Here is a 19,863-nt window from a genome sequence, read left to right as displayed (position 1 = left end):
AACAATGATTAAAAAATGAAAATCTGCTTTAAGTTTTATTATTTTAGATCCAGTAACGTGATGTTCATTTTCGGTACAAGTTGTTGGACACTGATACATATTAACTAGCAAAAGCCTTGCTACTCCAAGTACCAGTATGTCCCACGGACCAGCAGAATCTGTATTATCTGGGAGCTTACTAGGGATGCAGATTCAGACCCCACCCTGCATGCCCTGAATCTGAATCGGCATCCCCGAAGATGCCCAGGGGTTACCTGTACACACCACAGGCTGGTGTCATCTACAGCTGGCGTCTGCCCCCTTGACTCTCATCCCCTATTGTGTCCCCACCCAATGTAGGGGCAGGTGACTTATTAAAAAGTTCAGATAGTTAAGAAAAATGCAGCTCGTCTTACTTGAATTACTTTATTAACTTGATGTTCCCTTTGCTTAGGTCAAATTAATGGATTAACTCCACAATTCAGAGAAAAAAAATTAAAACAAATTTTCCAGAAAAAAAGGGCTTATTTAGTTTCAGGAGAGATGAGAGTATTTTATTTTGCCCAATCAGAGCCCTTCAGCATAAAGAGACATTCATATACATATATATGAACATTTTCCAGAAACAGTAATTTATAATACATTTTTAAAATACCAGTTTAATGGTATTTATTTACAAAAATATCCCATTACCTAATTTTAAACCTTTTGCTGTGATGACAGTTTGTAAAGTACAGGAATGCAAAATAACTACAAAGTTTACCACACTTTTAGTGTTTGCAATAGTGCTTTTTTTTGACTTTTTCAAATGAAATAGTACACAGAGATGGGTTGTTTTTTAATCGTATTTCAAATGCATATTCCAGCAATCACCTCTGAGATAGTTACTGGACTGAGCAAGATATAAAAAAAAGAAAAAGAAAGTGCAGCAACTGAACACTACCTGCATGTACAGTTTACGGTCGACACAAGCTAGAGCTCCACACAAGCATGCTGGCCCCTGAATGAGAGAAAAACTTCATCTTGCTCTTAATAATAATTTTTGGTGATGCATTCATTTACAATGAACCAACAGTTTAACTAGAAAGCAAAATATTTTTCTGGTTCTAACTACCATGTAAAGCAGAGGTCACACCTAAAGTATCACGGTACTGTTTATTTACAAAAAAAAGTAATTAAAAAAACACGATTACCCTCTTTGCATTGCTTCCTATTAATATCAGTCTGTTGTCAACTCCTTACATTGTCTTAAGTTGAAGCAAAGTTTAAACAACACAAAATACATTGCAAAAATATTTAAAAAAAAACACTCGCAAATAAATAGGATTCCATTGCCATTAGCCTATATCCATTTTAAATGCCTGAGCAAAATAACCTACAATAAATACTGATTTATTTACATCTCACACTATAAAATTTTAGTTTAAACTATGAGCCTCATTGCGAAATACTGGCAAAACTGATAATCATGATTTTTCTGATGTAAAGAGTGTAATAAAAAGAGCAATTAAATGTAGCCCTAAACTATTGTTCTCAATGTGTAAATGAATTGTGCTCAATAATTTAAGACTATTAATAACCAAAGAAAGCAACGTGATAACCCTGATAATTGGGGAGTTATTAAAACCCATTTAATTCAGCTGAGAAAGGTAAGCTAAGGTTTCCCCTTTAATTTTTGTTGTTGTCACAACTATTTTTGCCCACAGAACCTTTCAAACTTGTTACAGTCATAAGATCATTAATATTCACAGGAAAAATAATCCCCATGGTACTTTATAAGAAATTGATCAGAGTGATGAAACTGTAATTACAGTATAATTAACAAAAGCTGTAAACAGTATCTTCACATTCATTTTTAAATGAGAAAAAAAGATGGGCATAAATATCAATCCAAGAGACCAGTGACTTTAAAAGGGAAAAGGAAAAAACAGAGGACACTTAAGATAGAGGAGTGCTCTTTTTCAAACTAAATACAGATTAAAAATTCTAGGAATATTGATCAACAAATTCTATAAACTACAAAATAAAAACCTTCATTGACAAAAATACATAAACTCTGTTTTTATTTTTTGGAAATTTATTTTTAAAAAAGGTAGAAGAAAATACCTGGAAAACTATTTTAAATATATATATATTTTAAAACAATAGTTAAGGTAGGCATCCAACTTAGCAAGCTGCAGCTATTGAGAAAGATCTTGCAAAGATTGTTGTGGGCATTTTCTCCAAAATAAAGTTAATATTTGAAAATGCTCAATAGAGGGTTTTACATAGAAATAATCTCTTTCCTGTCATGTGTGAAGACTTTTGAATGATGTATGATTCTTTAAAATTAATTGTATCTCGATATGAGATACCAGTATTTCTTATTATAAGCGTGAAACATAACTTTTTTGTATGGAAAATATACATACTTTTTAAGTACTTTGACTTAAACTTAACAAGTTCACCATTTTTAAAATTAAAGAGTACATTTATAAAAATTCCATTTTAAAACTAAAAGTATATTCTCTAGCAGTATGTATAAATATAGCATGTTACTGGATGATCTTAAAACAAATCTGAAAGTGTTGCAGTAATTTTAAACCTAGAACACTGAAACGCACAGCAAATAATTTTACTTTTTATTCTTGAAAACTGTATAAAACCTATTAAAGGTTTTAAAACTATGATCAGTTTAATTGTTTAAGATGCAGCTAGCAGCATACTCATGATTTTGGTATGTTTTTATACATATGTATCACTTGATTTGAACTGAGAAATGTGGATTAAATGATAAAAAGTTTTCATTACCTAAAAAAGTGCAGAAAAATTCAAGTTTAAAGTTCAGTGCTCTTTATTTTGAAAGAAAAAATAAACAAAATCCCAAAAGTTAAAACGTAAAATCTTTGACACAAAAAAAGTTACCTTTGGATATAGCTTTTCTAATGTCACATGAGAAAATGCCTTAAGCAAAATGTATATGGAATATAAAACTCAGGGTGAACTTTAAACTCCGTGGTGTCTTCCACATATTTTTCCTTTCCTCAGCTGTCTTCCCACTGCCCCCTATAACCCAAAAGTATGTAACACTTTCAGACTTGTTTGAAACACTCACATATCTACATGAAATAACTTCAGAGGTACCTACAATTAAGTTCTAAGCAAAAGAAACACTTTTCTTTAAAGTACTGTACTTAATTAAACTGTAATATACTACACAGAACATAGACAAGTAGCAGCATTTTTCACATCCATATAAAAATCAAATTAAGTTAGCAATAGTTCGGTTTTATATCTATAACCATTTTTGGAAACACTCTGTACAATTGAAATGCAAACCAAAGGGATTAAGATGATGCAAAACTTTAAATGGCTATAATACACAGAATTTGTCAGAATATAAGATTTCGAATAACTTTCTAAGCAAATGTATTTGGATTTTAGTCTGAAAAGTGAAATGAACTAGATATATGGTACATACAGGGAAACCACTTCCTATTCACAGACTGCTAATCAATGAATACTTCAACGCTTTAGAGCCAAGGACAAATGCAACAAAGAATAATGTTTGAGGATATGAAGGAAGCACACGTAATCTTTCATTTTTCTAACATTTTCTACTTTGACTTTTTTTTTTTTGGTTTGTTTTCCTGAATTCTTGGCTTGCTGGTGACTATTTCTGCATTTAAAAAGAAAAAAATAGAGATGTTATCTCTCAAATTACAATAAATTCCCTGGGTTAGTTATTCCTGCAGACTGTCTCTTATCTACAGACTGAGTCAAGTATAACTTCGAGAAGCTTATTTCCTATTTTCAAAAATACTTCAAGCTTTCTAATCCTAAGTTTCTAGTGTGCTGTGCATAATTTGTAAATTTAAAAATGAAATAAAGTAACCCAAAATATTGGTTTAAAATTTTCTTATAAAATCCATCTCAGGTAAACGTATCTACTTCTCTATTTGAAAATAATTACAAGATTGGTTCATTTTATATACAACAGTAAAAATGAAGTGGATATACAATTAACACAATACAGCAAATTAAATAGAGTTAATATGCCCTTCCACATGAATGGGTAATCAACCATTATATTACTTATTTAGTGCTTCTCAACTTCAAAATCTGTAACTATACCTTTAAAAAAGGGCCTAATACTTCCTGTGACATATGGAACAATGGGTTTATTAGATAATGTACAAAAATTAAACAATTTGTAAACGGCTGAATGTTCATCATACAGCTGACATTAACAAAACAGAAATATGTTATCAATAGATACTTTCTACAAATTCAAAAACTTTTGAAAAGTATTGTATCTTTAAAACATTTCTTTTGGCTTGATCAATTATCTCTATCACATATATTTAGTCCCTCTCCAATGATATTTAAAGTAAATTTTAATGTAAACTTTTGTATCCCGTAGTGCACATTATAAAAATGTAAACAAAAGGCATTATTAATGAAAAGAGTAAGAGGAAACGATGCATAACAGACTGCATGAAATTAGGGTGTTCTACATTACCTTTAATGATCACATGGAATAGAAAAACAACCATCATGTTTGCTATCAATTTGTGCTCTGATTATCTCAATGAAAAAAAGAAACTGGTTTTTAAACAAATTTTTATAGAAAAAAATATTTAAATTTCATTAAGTGTAATGCTTCTATTTAGCTTTTCCTTGATTGCTTTAGTAACAATCAATAATAATCTCAGATGCCGGCGTATGAGCTTACTTACTTCCAAGGTCTACTGAGTTGTCTCCTTTTTGTCTGCAATGCATTTTAGGAACCAATCTTTTACTGTCCACTGATGGTCTCATTGGCATTACATTCCAATACAGATATAATTTAGTTATAAAAAATGCACATATCTTCCTTTCCTTGGGCTTTTTAAAACCTTGAAAGGACATGTACAGATGTATAGTATACGTCTACAGAAAATATTTCGTAGGTCATCAGACTAGACTCTTATATAGATAATTATTGACAACAGATGCTTGTAGTTTTCCATGCGACAGCATGTGCACTAAGATTTAATTGGCTCATCACCTGAGTGTACTGGAACTATTAGCAAATCAGGGGCATTTAAAAAAGGGAGCTGAGCACTTTATTGAAATAATGAAACGTTTTTTTTAAGCAATTTTAATTAAATAATGCAAAGGTACATTTGGTTAAACATTTTATAAAAATTCAAGCAAAATTAAAAACTTAGCCAATTTCAACGTTTCTACAAATTTAACCAGTAACTCTTTTGGTCAAATCCACCTTTAGCTGAATTAATGAGAATGAGGACAAAGGACACTGAAGTATTCTCCTCACCACAATGGAGGTTTTTCTCACTTTCCACTCTGCGTAGCCACTACATGGAAACTCCCAGGATGATGAGCAGTCAGTCATGCTCTACACTTTTCTTTTCAACGAAAAGTGATGTATCACCTTGTTTTGCTTTTGACAAAATATGGACTAAACACAAGTATACAATGACAAGAATCCAAGAGTGGCCCATACACAAGTCAACCATGTGTATGTCTTTATTATTTAAAGCCCGCCATTCAGCTTATCTGCCTAAAGTTATGGTAACACACATTTTGTTTCTTTTTCACTAATGATACCGAGGACCAGTCTGTTTAAGGGAGGGAAAGTCCCAGATAGCTGTTTATAATTTAGTCAGTGAGACCAAACATAACCATTTCTGCTTCAGAGCTTTAACTTATTGCCTCTCCCTCAGAGGTGAAACACTGATGGCAGATGCAACAGCACAAATCTTTTGGCATATGACAGTTTAATACAGGAATGATCCAGGAATAGCCACGGCTCCTCAACATCCCCCTTGGTTTCTTCCTTTGTAATGTGCGACCTGCTTAGTTCCCAAATGGTCATCTCACAGTTGGCACAGACCATACACTCCACATTGAGTATGTGGACACTCCTCAGTAAAGCCACATGACTGAGGTAAAACAGTGCATAATTGTGCTAGGAAAGAACAGTATCCAGTGATGAACATCCTTTAATGTTAACTTTCCTAAAGTAAAATCAATGAAATGAAAAGGAAAATTCTTTTTCCTTTTGGCTGAAGTTGAACTTAGTTGGATTTCTGGTGGTCAGAACTGGTACCACTTCTTATCTTTGTATTTCAACATCATCTAAAGGGGAGAAAACATAAAAAACATGTTTAAAAAATGCCAGAACAACAATATTCGTAAGTTATAACTGATTACTGTATTTTTCCAAAACTTACCATTCTGAAACATTCTCTAGTGTCACTGTATTATTTACTTCAAATTAACTTATAATGAAAGCAATAAGTAAGAACTGTTTCACTTAGAGAAAAAAGTCCATAACTATTAAGAACCAGACTAGAAGACCTTCACATTTCTTAGACACATGACATAATAAAATTTTGGTTCAGTGCTCTCTTTGGTGACCTAAGATAATACAAATAAGTTAATTTTCAGTTCTCTAATTTTAACTAGAAATAATGCTTAACCTGGAATGGCCTGGCTGGCGTGGCTCAGTGGTTGAGCATTGACCTATGAACTAGGAGGTCATGGTTTGATTCCTAATCAGTGCACATGCCCGAGTTGCAGACTGGATCCCCAGTGTGGGGCACACAGGAGGCGGCTGATCAATGATTCTCTCTCATCATTGATATTTCTAGCTTTCTCTCTCTCTCCCTTCCTCTCTGAAATCAATAAGAATATATTAAAAACAAACAAACCTGGGAACAAAAGGTTAGAAATTCTACCATTACTGTCATCTAAAATTTCCTGAGCCAGCACTGCATGACACATTTTCCTTATATGATTTCATCTGGTTCTCAAAATAACTCCATGCATTAAGCATTATTATTCTCCCACTTCATTTATAAATGAAGAAACTGAAGCTTAAAGGGATTACCCAAACAACACAAGGGTGAAACTGGGGTTTGAGCCCACATAGTCTGATTCAAGAATCTATGATCTTAGCCACCTCAATGTATTTTCTTCCTTAGACTCTAAAATATGACTCAAGAATATTTGGCAGGAGAAAAAAGCTACCAGCTTGAGCTCTTTGCTAAATATTTAGTGTAGATATATTCTGAAATTGACTGAAATGTTATATGCTTTAGAGATCACAGTCAGGTGCAGGGTTATGTCAACAAAATTCTTGCCCTAGATCAAAGGCTGCTAGACTATCTCTGAGGTGTGCTGGCCTAGTACAAGGACTGACAAAGGACCTCTGATTCTCTTAGAAGCCCTGAACAAACCTTTTCCAGGTCAAGTTACCTCTTTTATATATTCTAGGTGACAGCATTCTTGAGCAAAAAAGAGATGACTTTTGATTGAAAAATTTATAGATCTCTTGCCGGCAGATTGGGTATTCAAACATAAAACCTTAATATGGATTTTTCAGACAACAAACTCAAAATGTCCTCAAGGTATAGGCAAGGAAGTGAATGTGTGAAGTAACCCAGTGTAAAGCATCAAGGAACGGCAGACTTGTGTGTCAAGATGAAAAAAGTGTATTATACCTAAAGGCCTACATTCAGTTTTTAAAGTGTACTGTGCTGGCCAATAAAGCCTATTTGTAAGAGGACCAGCTAGGAAGCGTACTTTATAGATTCCCTTTCTAAGCTCCACCATGACATCCTAGCTCTTCAAGGTGAATTCACTGCAAAAATGCTTCTTACTACTCCTCTGTCTGAATTGGTCTACAGACAGATTTAGTATTGTCTATTGAATAAAAGTGCTCGCCATTACAAGTCATTTAGATTTACCTAAAGAATCAAGAGAGGAAAATTATTTCCTTCTCTAGGAGAAATTGGTAGTAGAATCTGAGGCATTTAGGAAAGTTAGCTATGTTACTGCATTCCCTAAGAAATAGTTGCAAAGAAAAGGTCTGCAGGTCCCTCAGATTTATAAACTTCAGTAAAAGACCAAAAGCTACTGAGACATATTCTTATAATAGTTCCCTCTAGTGGCAAAAATCAGGGATTTGCCATTGTACAGAGGATACACAAAAACTCATGTGCAGATATAAAATAGCTATAAAAATACAATAATTTTCATACTTGTTTTACTGAGGTGTTTTGGGTTTTTTTTGTTTAAATATTTGCTAGACATACCTCATGAGCATGTTTAGAAAATGAATCTGCACTGGACAACATAGCTGTGGTTCTTTCTTCCAGGTCACCCAGTTTCTGCCCTCTTTCATCCAGTGCCAACCTGGCTCGTGCTAATTCACCAACGACTCCAGATGCTGCTCCTTTCACACCTTCAATGCCACCAGGACCAGGGATATGTTGTGCAAGACTTCTCGAAGCCTTTCCTGAGGACGATTCTCCAACTGAACAAATTGGTAAATGAAAGAGTAACTCAAAAAATGAAAATTTTACTAATATAAAATCCTAACCCTAGCAGTTTTGCTCAGTGGATAGAGCATCAGCCTGCGGACTGAAGGGTCCTGGGTTCGATTCTAGTCAAGGGCACATGCCCAAGTTGTGGTCAAGGGCACATGCCCAAGGGGGCATGCAGGAGGCAGCCTATCAATAATTCTCTCTCATCATTGATGTTTCTATCTCTCTCTCTCTCTCCCTTCCTCTCTGAAATCAATAAAAACATATTTAAAAATGTTTTGAAAAAGTCCTACTACCTGATAGCACTAAAATAATTTTTAGATTGAATGACAATATAATTGCAATATTTATATATTTCACTTCATAGTTAATAGATGTTTTTCTTTTATTATGATGGTTTTAATTTTTAGATATTTTTTGAAACATGCAAAAAACAAATGTACATTTAAATATTGTACTCTATACATAACAGGATTTGTGCAAAGAAGGGACTGGCAATTTTTTGTTGAAATGAATAATGGGTATGCTGACACCAATTTATATAACAGTAAAAATTACTCTTAAGTGTGAAAAAAACTGAATATAAATTAATTTAAAGATATCTAAATTCAAATACATAGTTTTAAATATACAGATTTAATTTAGTTTATTTACTCCATGCTTTGTCTTAAAATACTATGCTTAAGGGCTTAGAAGTAAAGAAAAATAAAGAATTTATTCAGTATCCTATTTTAGGCTTCAAAAGTTATAGATATGTTACATCCCTTTCTTCCTCTCCACTTATATTGTCATTTACCAAATAGATCAAATTTTTCCTTCAAAAGATCTCAGGCATTCATTGCTTTGTTTCCCTTCCTTAGCCAGACCCTAACTACCTAGATTATTGAAAGTCTTAAATTCTGTCAAAATCTGCTGTCATAGTCCCTATTCCCTCAGCATACATTTCTTTCTTTAGCAATATAATTCACATCCCATAAAAATCACCCCTTTTAGTTAATTCAAAAGGCTTTGCAAACATCATCACTATCTATTCCTGAGCATTTTCATCACTACAAAAAAAACCCATAACAAAACCAAAAAAAAACCCACCCCAACTTTATCAGCAACCAATTTCCATTTTCCTCTCTTCTCAGCCCTTGGTAATCAATTCTCTACATATTTTCATATTCTGAATACTTCATATGAATGGATTCATACAATATGTAGTCTGTTAGATCTGGCTTCTTTCACTAAAAAAAAAAATGTTGTCAAGGTTCAAACATGCTATGGCATGTATCAGTACTTCATCCTTTTAAATAATTGAATAATATTCTACTGTATGGATTGATGACATTTTGGTTATCTACTCATCAGTTGATGGGCATTTTGAGTAGTTTCAGCTATTCTAAATAATGCTGATATGAACATTCCCACAAGATTTTGTGTGAACATGTGTTTTCAATTCTCTTGGGTATATATCTAGGAGCGTAATTTTGGGTCACATGATAACTAACTTTTTGGAGAACTACCAGAATTTTTCAGAGTTTATAGCATTTTACATTTTCACTGGCAATGTATGAGGGTTTCAACTTTTCTGCATTCTTAAGAACATTTATTATTGTATGTCTTTTTGGTTAAAGCTACCCTAGTAAGTGTGAAGTGGCAGTTCATTGTGGCTTTGATTTGCATTTCCCTAATGACAAGTGAAGTTCAGCATCTTTTCATGTGTATAATGGCCATCTCTATATTTTCTTTGGAAAAAATATCTATTCAAACCCTTTGTACACTTAAAATGAGCTACATATTTGTCTTTTTATTGTTGAGTTGTAAGAGTTCCTTATATATTCTGTATAGTAGATTCTTATCACATATATCAGATATATGATTTGCAAATATTTTATCACATTCTGTGGGTTGTCTTTTTACTTTCTTGATAGTGTTCTTAGGCTTTTAATTTTGATGAAATCCAATTTATCTATTTTTTCTTCAGTTGCTGTGATTAAGGTGTCGTATCTGAGAAACCATCACCTAAATCTAAGAAAAATATTTATACTTATGTTTTCATAAGTATAAATCTTATGAAAGATTTATACTTACGTTTTCTTCTAAGAGTTTTATAGTTTTAACTCTTTACATTGAGGTCTTTGATCCATTTTGAGTTAATTTTTGTGTATGATATGAGGTTGGGGTCCAACTTTGTTATTTTATTTTTTATATATATACTAGAGGCCTGGTGCACATAATTCGTGCACGGGTGGGGTCCCTAGGCCTGGCGGGAGATCAGGCTAATCAGGGCCCAAAGGCCCCAGCAGGGTCAGGAGAGGAGGTGATGGTGGCTGGGCCAGGTGCGGAAGGAACAGACACCAGACACCAACGCTGCCCTCAGCGCCCCGCCACTCCACGGTTCCCCGCCTCCCCCCACCCTTCCCTCAGTGCCCTGCCGCCAACTGAGTCATAGCAGCCAGGGCTGTTTTATACTTCTTTTGCTAAATTATTCCTAAGTATTTTATCTTTTGATGCTATTAAAAATGAAATTGTCTTCTTAATTTAATTTTTGGTTTGTTTACTGCTAGCATATACAAATGCAATTTATTATGTTGATCTGTATCCTGCAATCTTGCTAAACTTGTATATTAGGTATAATTTTTTTGTGCATGTATCCCTGAAGATTTTCTATATGCAAGAACATGTCATTTGTGAATAGAGATAGTTATACTTCTTGCACTCAAATCTTCATACCTTTTATTTCCTTTTCTTGCCTAATGCTCTGGTTAAAGTCTCTAGTACAGTGTTAAATAGAAGTAGTGAGACCCATTGAATTCCCATGTAAAATTTAGAATCATTTACAAAATTTTATTTGGGGGGGGGGAAGTGTGCATATATGTATATATACACACACATATATATGCATGTATATATGTATGCATGCATATATGTATGTATATATACATACGTCAGTTTTGGGAGAACTGATGTCGTATAGTGAATCTCCTACTGTATAAACATGATGTATCTCTCCATTTATTTTGGTCTTTCACTTCCCAAGAGTTTTATAATTTTCTATTTTCCTCATGGAAGTCCTGTACATCTTTTGTTAAGATTTATTTCAAGGTATTGTTTTTAATACTATTGTGGTTGGCAGAATAATAGTCCCCTCCCACTCATCCAAAGATAATCATTCTCTAATTCCTAGAAATTATAAGATGCATTCTTATTAATGCCAATGGGTAATTTTTACAAGTCTCTCAAAAAATCCAGGGATCTTTGATCAACTTAAATCTACTCACCCTTTCCAATTCCCTTGATTTCATGCAATTTTGGGGTCATATTATTTATTTATATGTGTATATACACTTTATAAATATTATATAAAATATTTATGTATTTATTACTTTCTTTCCAAAGCAGTGTTTCCTGTATTTATCACATTCCATAAAGGATTATTTTTTTTCTCTAAAGTACATCCTTTAGAGTTGCCCTGAGTGTGGTGGCAAGATTTACTTTATTTATCTGTCCATTTATCTAAAAATGTCTCATTCTTGAAGGATACTTGAGTATAGAATTCTAGATTAAGTCTTCTGTCAACGTATAGAATAACATTGACAATTGAGAAGTTAGTCTCCAGCTTGTTAAAAGGTATCTATTATTTTTCTTTAGCTATCTTACAGATGTTCTCTTTGTCGTTGACATACTATATGTTCATTTGATATAACAAGCTTTGAATTTATAACAAAATATCCTTCTTGGAATTCATTAGGTTTCTTGAATGTGTGAAAAATTTCCAAGTATATCTCTTTAAATATAATTCTTTACATTCTTTCCTATTTACTTCTTGAGGAGGTCTAAACATGTGTCAGATCTTCCCCTACAACTTCTATTTCTTTCATCTTCTCCTTTGTTTTTTACATCTTTTTGTTTTTCTGTGCTACAACCTGGATGCTTTATTTTGACCAATCTTTAATTTATGTAATTCTCCTTTAGTTTGTCTAATTTGTGGTTATATGCATCAGCTAAGTTTTTAATTTTGTTTTTCTTAATATTTCAGTTCTCCAATTTCATTTGAGTTTTTTACACATTTATTGTATTGATTTTTAAAGTTTTCAGTTACTTGATAAATTGTTCAGGCATAATACTTATCCTCTTTAACATAACATGCATAATTATTTTACTGTCAATATTTAATTATCCCAATATTTAAAGTACCTGTGATTCTCATTTTTTTTTTTTTATTGATCATGGTGCTGATTTCTAGGGGTCTTGGTTATTTATGACTACATATTTGAAAAATTATTTCTAGAATTCATTTGAGGACTTGGATTTGTCACCTTCCTTAGCAGACCATTCTCATTTGCTTCTGCCAGGTGCTAGAGACTTTATCAGTCTGTAAAAATCTTAACTAAAGTTGAAAGTTTTTGGCCACTCAGACAATTTGAAGCTGGGCTAAAAGTGTGTGTGTGTGTGGGGGTGGGGGGGGTGGTTGGGGGACCTGATTTAATTCCAGTTCATCTTGAATCTTCAGGTGCAGTCCTTTGGCATCCTTGCAAACAGGGAGATTTGTTTATCAGTGTCCCACCCTTGTCAGCACTGGGATCCCTCCATGCTAGTCCTCCTAACACAGTTTACTCTCAGCCTCCTACTTCAGATCTCAAAATTCTGGGTAAAAGTGGCCTCAGGTTTCCAAGCTTACTACTCTAGGTTCACATCCTTCTCCATGGATATTGTCCTTACTTTATTGTTAGCTCTTTGATGTTTAATAAAATTTAAAAAATATTGTTTTTAAAATTTGTATAATTATTCTTGGTGAGACGGTTATTCTAAATTAGCAATCCTAAATGACTTGAAGTAGAGTCTTCCTCTTTTTTAAAAAAATGAATTTAAAATGGACTAATTCTCACTTATCTGGTAAGTTTTTAAATGTAAAATTGCACTGCACTGCTACTTACTGGTATTTAATCTTACAGACTTTCTAATTAAACACAAAAGCAAAATTCTAAAATATTTTAGGAAAAAAAGGAGAATAAAAGAAATGAAATTTGAGGATAGATAATAGTTCCTACTACTTGAAAGATATGATAAAAAATTCATTGATTCATTAGTTCACCCAAGGACCAATTTCTAATTTGTTCCCAATTATGTGGAAGGCAGTAAAAAAATCAGATCTTGCTATTTTAAATAACCTAAGAAGAATAGTTCTGGAGATTTTGTAAGATAAATGTTTAAGTTAAAACTTTTTCAAAATTAAGGTCATCAATTAAAGTCAATTATAGAATTAAAATAATAATGAAGATCACATTTAATAAGAATACTTTCTAAATTATTCATATCAAGTTGTGAATACTCATTTTAGCTACCAGAAGCTATTCTGATTTTGGTTCCCCGAGTAAAATAGTTCCTGGTTTGGGTTAGAGCAACAGAAAATAATTTCATGTATATTGCTAAAACATGAATATGTTAATTGTTGTGACCAAGACGAAAAAGGTGAATATAATACATACATGTAAAAAAATTTATATGGCTTGAATGTTTATGCTTTAAGATATATTACCCAAATTAAATAAATCAACTTACATAGTTCTTCTCTATCAAGAGACTGTGCACCACCTCCAAATAAGCCTTTAAAGAATCCCCTGTTTGGTGCTTCAGGTGTTTCTACAGGAGTGAAGAGTTCACCCAACATTTCCTTTAAAATCCAAACAAATTGTAATTGTTAAAGTTTCAGGGAAACTAAACTACATTTCACGAAATTATCACTGTAATCTCTTTAACTTAATATTATAACATTATCTGCTGAGATTTAAAAACAAGAGCACATTTCAAATGATCAGACCCAATACATACCAACTTAGTCAAACAGTAAGTTATTAAAACTAAATTGACTAAGACTGACTTGCTATTTTGGCTAGATTACTTTCCTTATATTTCAAGCAAAGATGATATTCCTGCTTAAACTGGAAGATTCCAACCTTTGACAAAATTTTCACATAACTTTTATAATTAAGAATTGGTAACTGTATACTTAGTTTTTCTTCCATTAGAAAAAAGAAAAGCGACTAACAAGTTAAAAGCCTAGTGTAACGATGATGAAATGCAGTTTTGGAATTACTACCTTCAGCTGAGTCAGAAAATTAGTAATTCAGAAAGATACACCAACTTATTTTTTATAAACATATGCTAGGAAGAGAATTATGCCAACACACACATGGAATTTCAGAAATATGGCTGGGAGATGGGAAAGCTTCCTATATTGTCAGTTTTTGGAATTACTATCAATGTTCTTCTGAGCACAGAAATGGCAAAAGCCAGAGACAAAGGTTACTAACATGTGACTGACTTTGTAGATAACACAGAGGAAGAGGAGTTTCTGTAAGAGAAGGGTAGTAACAACATTATTTACGAGGCAGCTTTGAAAAGCTCCAGAAGCAAAATAAAAGTATAGTGAGGCTGTGGGATTGCAATGAAGAGAAAAAACAAACACAGTATTGGTTCCTGGTACCATTCCTGCTGTACTCTGGTATTACATTATTATAGCTGGAGCTAAAGTATTTATTTTTTTTAGAGTTTCTTTCTGAGTGAAATCATATGGTATTTAGCTTTTTCTAACTGACTTATTTCGCTCAGCATATTATTCTCAAGGTCGATCCATACTGTCGCAAATGAAAGTATTTCATCTTTCCTTATGATTGAGTACTATTCCATAGTATATATGCACCACATCTTCTTTATCCGATCGCCTATCAAAGGACACTTTGGTTGTGTCCATGTCTTGGCCACCTTGAATAATGCTGCAATGAATGTAGGGGTGCATATATCTTGTGAATAAGTGTTTTTAAGTTTTCTGGGTAAATACCCAGAAGAGGGGGATTGATGGGTCATATGGTAACTCTAATTCTAATTTTTTGAGGAACCACCGAACTGTTTTCCACAGTGACTGTACCAGTTTACATTCCCACAAGCAGTGAACAAGAGTTCCCTTTTCTCCACAACCTCGCCAACACTTATTACTTGTCTTGTTGATAATAGCCATTCTAACAGGTGGTATCTCATTGTAGTATTGATTTGCATTTCCATAATAGCTAGTGAAGTTGAGCATCTTTCTATATATCTGTTGAACATTTGTATTTCTTTTTGGGAGAAGTGTCCGCTCAGGTCCTCTGCACATTTTTTAATTGGATTATTTGTTTGGTGTTGAGTTGTATGAGTTCTTTAGTTTGGATATTAACCCTTTGTAGGAGCTGTTGTTTGCACATTTCATTTCCCATTTGGTTGGTTGCCTTTTTGTTTTGCTGGCAGTTTCTTTTGCTGTGCAGATTGATATTATTTTTATCCTAATTTTAAAGATGATGAAACTCAGAGCCAGTTAAGTTACTTGTCTAAGGTCACATAATTCAGTAATTAGCAAGGCTGGGACTTAGATTCAGTTTTCTTGACTCCAAAGCTCATGTTCTAAAAATAAGCTACAAATTCCAATTTACCAACAAGTAAAATAGGGCTAATTAATTGCAAAAACTTTCACGATAAATGTTTTTTTTTCCCTAAATATCAAATATCAATTAATATTGTAGCTCAGTATTTCAAGAGCAATATTATATTTTAAATGGTGAAACTAAAATAATCATTTCTAATATATAAGCAAGCACACAGGAACTTAAATAATTGAAAAAGACATGGTTTATATTTAAAGAATTTGTTTGTAGTCTCTCACAAATACAGGGTGTCCCAAAAAAATGTATATACACTTTAATAGCTGGTTTCTATTACATTTTGAAAATGAAATATATTTTAATAAACACTGCCTTTGTAATTATTCAAAGTGTGTATACATTTTTGGGGGACACCCTATAGATCAGCAACAATATTCAGAGGAAAACTATCAAACCTTATTTTTCACATCCTTGCAACTACAGAGAAGGGATGACACAATTTGCCCTAAAACAGAATTATTTTCACATTAGCAATACCTCTTTAAAAAGAACTTTTTTTGGTACATGTGAATAATAGATATTTATCCTATTTAGAGAGTAGACATAAAATGTATGTAACATTTCATATATATCTTTGCCATCACAGGAGAGAAAAAATATGGATCAATGAGATGAAGTCACTCTTATAACAAGAGCCTGATGAAGACACTTGATCACATGTGCTCTGAAAGTCTTGATAAAGGCTTTGGATGTTCCCACACAGGCTCATATGTATATTCCTTTGAGTGTAAGGGATATTATAAAGGCCCTTAGAGAATATTTCACCCTGGAAGAAACTATAGTAATATTTTTGTTACTTACCTGAAGATTTTCACAGGTCTCTTGGCTGTAAGTGAGCCTCTGGATTTCTGTAGGTGAAACAAGATATAATGCTTGTCCATTGTTGGTGAAGCAGAACGTTCTGGCTATCCGCATATTGGTAAGGGGCAAGTAATACACATCCAATAGAGGCCTTAAACTTGGCAAACTTGAGAAAAAAATTAAAAACTAGTTAATAATAAACAAGGTAGGTTTTAGTTTTAAACAAAGTATTATAGAAGGAAAAAGTGGCAGGGACACTGTAAACCTTATGATTTAGTGCACTTGAGTGGGAGATAAAACAAAACTGATTTGTATTCCTCATATACTTGCTCACTATTAACTGAATGGAATTAAATTCTCAGTTTATAAGACTGTACTGGTAAATAAATAAAATAATTTCTTTCACACTGAATATCATTTTGTAATGCTATCTTTAGAGAGAGAAAATACGGTGTGTTTAAAAAATAACCTAACTCCTACCTAAAAGTCATAATATGTCCGTTGGCACAGAAGCAGGCAAGGCAGATACTGTTACTCAATGCCACAATATCTCCCCGAAGAACAAACGAGGTCTCTGTAATGTTTTGCTTATAAGCACAGTTCTGAGTTGGCAGTGAGATTACTTTTGCTTGCTTTTCAGAACATATCACTGCATACTGGTTTTCACTAATTTCCTGAGAGGAGGAAGGGGATACAGAGACTGGCCGCTTTTTTTTCAATTTCTCCTTTTCATCTTTTTCTTCAGGAACGTTGTGTTCTCTCCAGGATTCATAGGCAGGTGGCACTAAGCAACCTGTGGTGTCCAGGAATGCCATTCTCAGGATCCCTCCTTTTAACCTCAATATAGTACCTAAAATACATAATTTTAGTAGATAACAAATATTTCAATCCACACAGTAAATATGTTTATTCCAACACTGATACATAATAGACACTAAACATATAGAATATACTAGAGGCCCGATGCACGAAATTCGTGCAAGGGCCTTGGCCCCGGCCCCCACCCGCTGCCGCTGCGGCCAGGGGCCTCTGCCACCTCTGCCTTGGCCCCCGTCCACTGCGGCTTTGTCTGCAAGGAAGGACGTCTGGAAGGACGTCCAGTCTAACTAGCATATTATGCTTTTATTATTATAGATACTAAACTGAAATTGGATCCAAAATTAAGATATTTGAATCTGGAAAAGATATCAGTATTACATGCCCCAAACAGATAAGTGCCACCAAACAGATAAATGTTGGGATGTCTGGACCTATGTCTTCTCTCATACCTGACAAATATACTACCAATGAATGTGAGAGCAAGTAGATGGCATGTAGAGCTACACTGTCCAATGTGGCGGCTACTAGCCACATGCAGCTATAGGGCACCTAAAATGTGGCATGTCCAAATGATGGCATGCTGTGAGTGTAAAATACATGCCAATTTGAAGTCTTAGTACAAAAACAAATTAAAAGTAAAATATCTCTATAATTAAAAAATACTGATTACATGCTGAAATGAAAATATGTTGGATATATAGAATTACATAAGATGTCATTAAAATTAATTTCACCTGTTTTCCACTTTTTTATATGACTACTAGACAACTGAAAATTCTGTATGTTGCTCATATTGCATTATGAATAGACAGTGGTAATCGACAGAGCCAATGAGAAAAAATTTTGCACATATTTCTAAACATTACTTCACAAAATCAGAATTACCTTTAAAACTATTTAGCAGTAAATGTCAAATACATTCAAGGTATTATTTTTGTCAATTATAGTCTTAATTTAGGAATAATATTTCTTTCCTTGTTTTAATTAATGGGACTCCCTTTCCCCTATATACTTGGAAATGAAAATGTGCTTTATGCCCATTCCTAAGTAAGCTAAAAGATAGCATTGATATCAATGATTTAGAAACCAATGGAAGGGAAGGTGTTGAATTGACTTAGCATTCCAGTTCTTATTTTAAAAGATTTTTCATATTATATTACTTTATACTTATACAAAATTTTCATTAAAAATTTTTCACAAAATCCTTATAAGACAAAATATTGTTTCCTTTCTTCTTTACATATACTATATATACACATATATAGTATCCCAAAAAATGTATACGCACATTTTGAATAGTTATAAAGGCAGTGTTTATTAAAACACATTTTATTTTCAAAATTGAGCTATGACTTGTTAAAGTTATGTAAAGTCCCATTTTGGAGAATACCTAATTAAATTTGAATTTCAGATACATAATGAGTACTTTTAGTATAAGTATGTCCCAAATACTGCATTATATTTCCAAATTCTGCATGGGGCATACTTATATTAAAAAGTTTTGGTTATCTGAAATTCAAATTTAAATGGGCATCCTGCATTTTATTTGCTAAATCTGGTAATCTTAGTCTGTAGTCCAGATTTGGCAAGTAGACAATTTAACTATTTTAAACAGTGTGCTAATTTGGGAATTGTTTATAATACATATGGGAATATTTATATCTTATTATAAACTAAGCATGCTTGTTGTAGAAAATTTAGACTAATCAGTAAAAAGAAAATAAAAATTACCCACAATCCCACTATTCAGTGATAATTACTATTAACATTTTTATTTTCATCTTTTAATTTTTTTTCCTATACACTTAGCTGTTGCTTACTAATAAAAATGAGATTAGCAAGAATATTATCATTATGTAACCTTTTCTAACTAGGCATAGAGTAGTATACACTCAAATATTTATTGAGCTGAATAACTAAATCAAACTTCCTTTAATGTAAAGATAGTTCGAAAATGAACATTAATACATAATTACATTTTAATTCTAAATTCCAAATATTATTAAAGTCCACCCTATAAATAAGAGATAAGAGCACAATCACATTTTTTCCTATCTAGATCATCATTAACTAGCAATGGAAACCAGAATTCTGTTATTTCCAGACCTGTCAGATTCCACATACATTTGGTAACATTTAATCTCATTTTTAATATATGAAGACTACATTTTTTTCTTCTTAAAATTTGCTATTAAGTCACATTTCCCTAATACTTTAAAGAAGAAAAATAATCTACTTTAAAACTTCATACTTAGAGGTTAAAAATAGTCAGATTTATGCCTGGCTAGCATGGCTCAGTGGTTGAGTATGGACCTATGAACCAGGAGGTCACGGTTTGATTCTAGGTCAGGACACATGCCATGGTTGTAGGCTCAATCCCCAGTAGGGGGCATGCAGGAGGTAGCCGATCAATGATTCTCTCTCATCACTGATGTTTCTATCTCTCCCTTTCTCTTCCTACCTCTCTGAAATCAATAAAAATATATTAA

At 32.9% G+C, this 19,863-nt stretch overlaps 1 protein-coding gene across 8 annotated transcripts in view; it reads right to left on the bottom strand.

Moving 5' to 3' along the window:
• Positions 1-506: 506 nt before the first annotated feature.
• The window catches only part of STXBP5 (syntaxin binding protein 5 (tomosyn)), a 157,778-nt gene continuing 138,421 nt past the window's right edge, over positions 507-19,863 (bottom strand). For all 8 annotated transcript variants that reach the window (XM_014531295.1, XM_014531296.1, XM_014531298.1 and 5 more), the window contains 5 exons: positions 17,036-17,405; positions 16,556-16,721; positions 13,842-13,953; positions 8,064-8,284; positions 507-6,102 (listed from right to left, as the gene is read on the bottom strand). In XM_014531295.1, coding sequence (XP_014386781.1) covers positions 6,061-6,102; positions 8,064-8,284; positions 13,842-13,953; positions 16,556-16,721; positions 17,036-17,405 — 911 coding nt within the window. In that variant the 3' untranslated portion in view covers positions 507-6,060. The remainder of the gene's footprint in view (positions 6,103-8,063; positions 8,285-13,841; positions 13,954-16,555; positions 16,722-17,035; positions 17,406-19,863) is intronic.

The sequence above is a fragment of the Myotis brandtii genome, unplaced genomic scaffold, assembly GCF_000412655.1.
Source record: "Myotis brandtii unplaced genomic scaffold, ASM41265v1 scaffold8, whole genome shotgun sequence".
NCBI lineage: Eukaryota > Metazoa > Chordata > Mammalia > Chiroptera > Vespertilionidae > Myotis > Myotis brandtii.
This window is presented reverse-complemented; position numbering and strand designations above follow the sequence as displayed.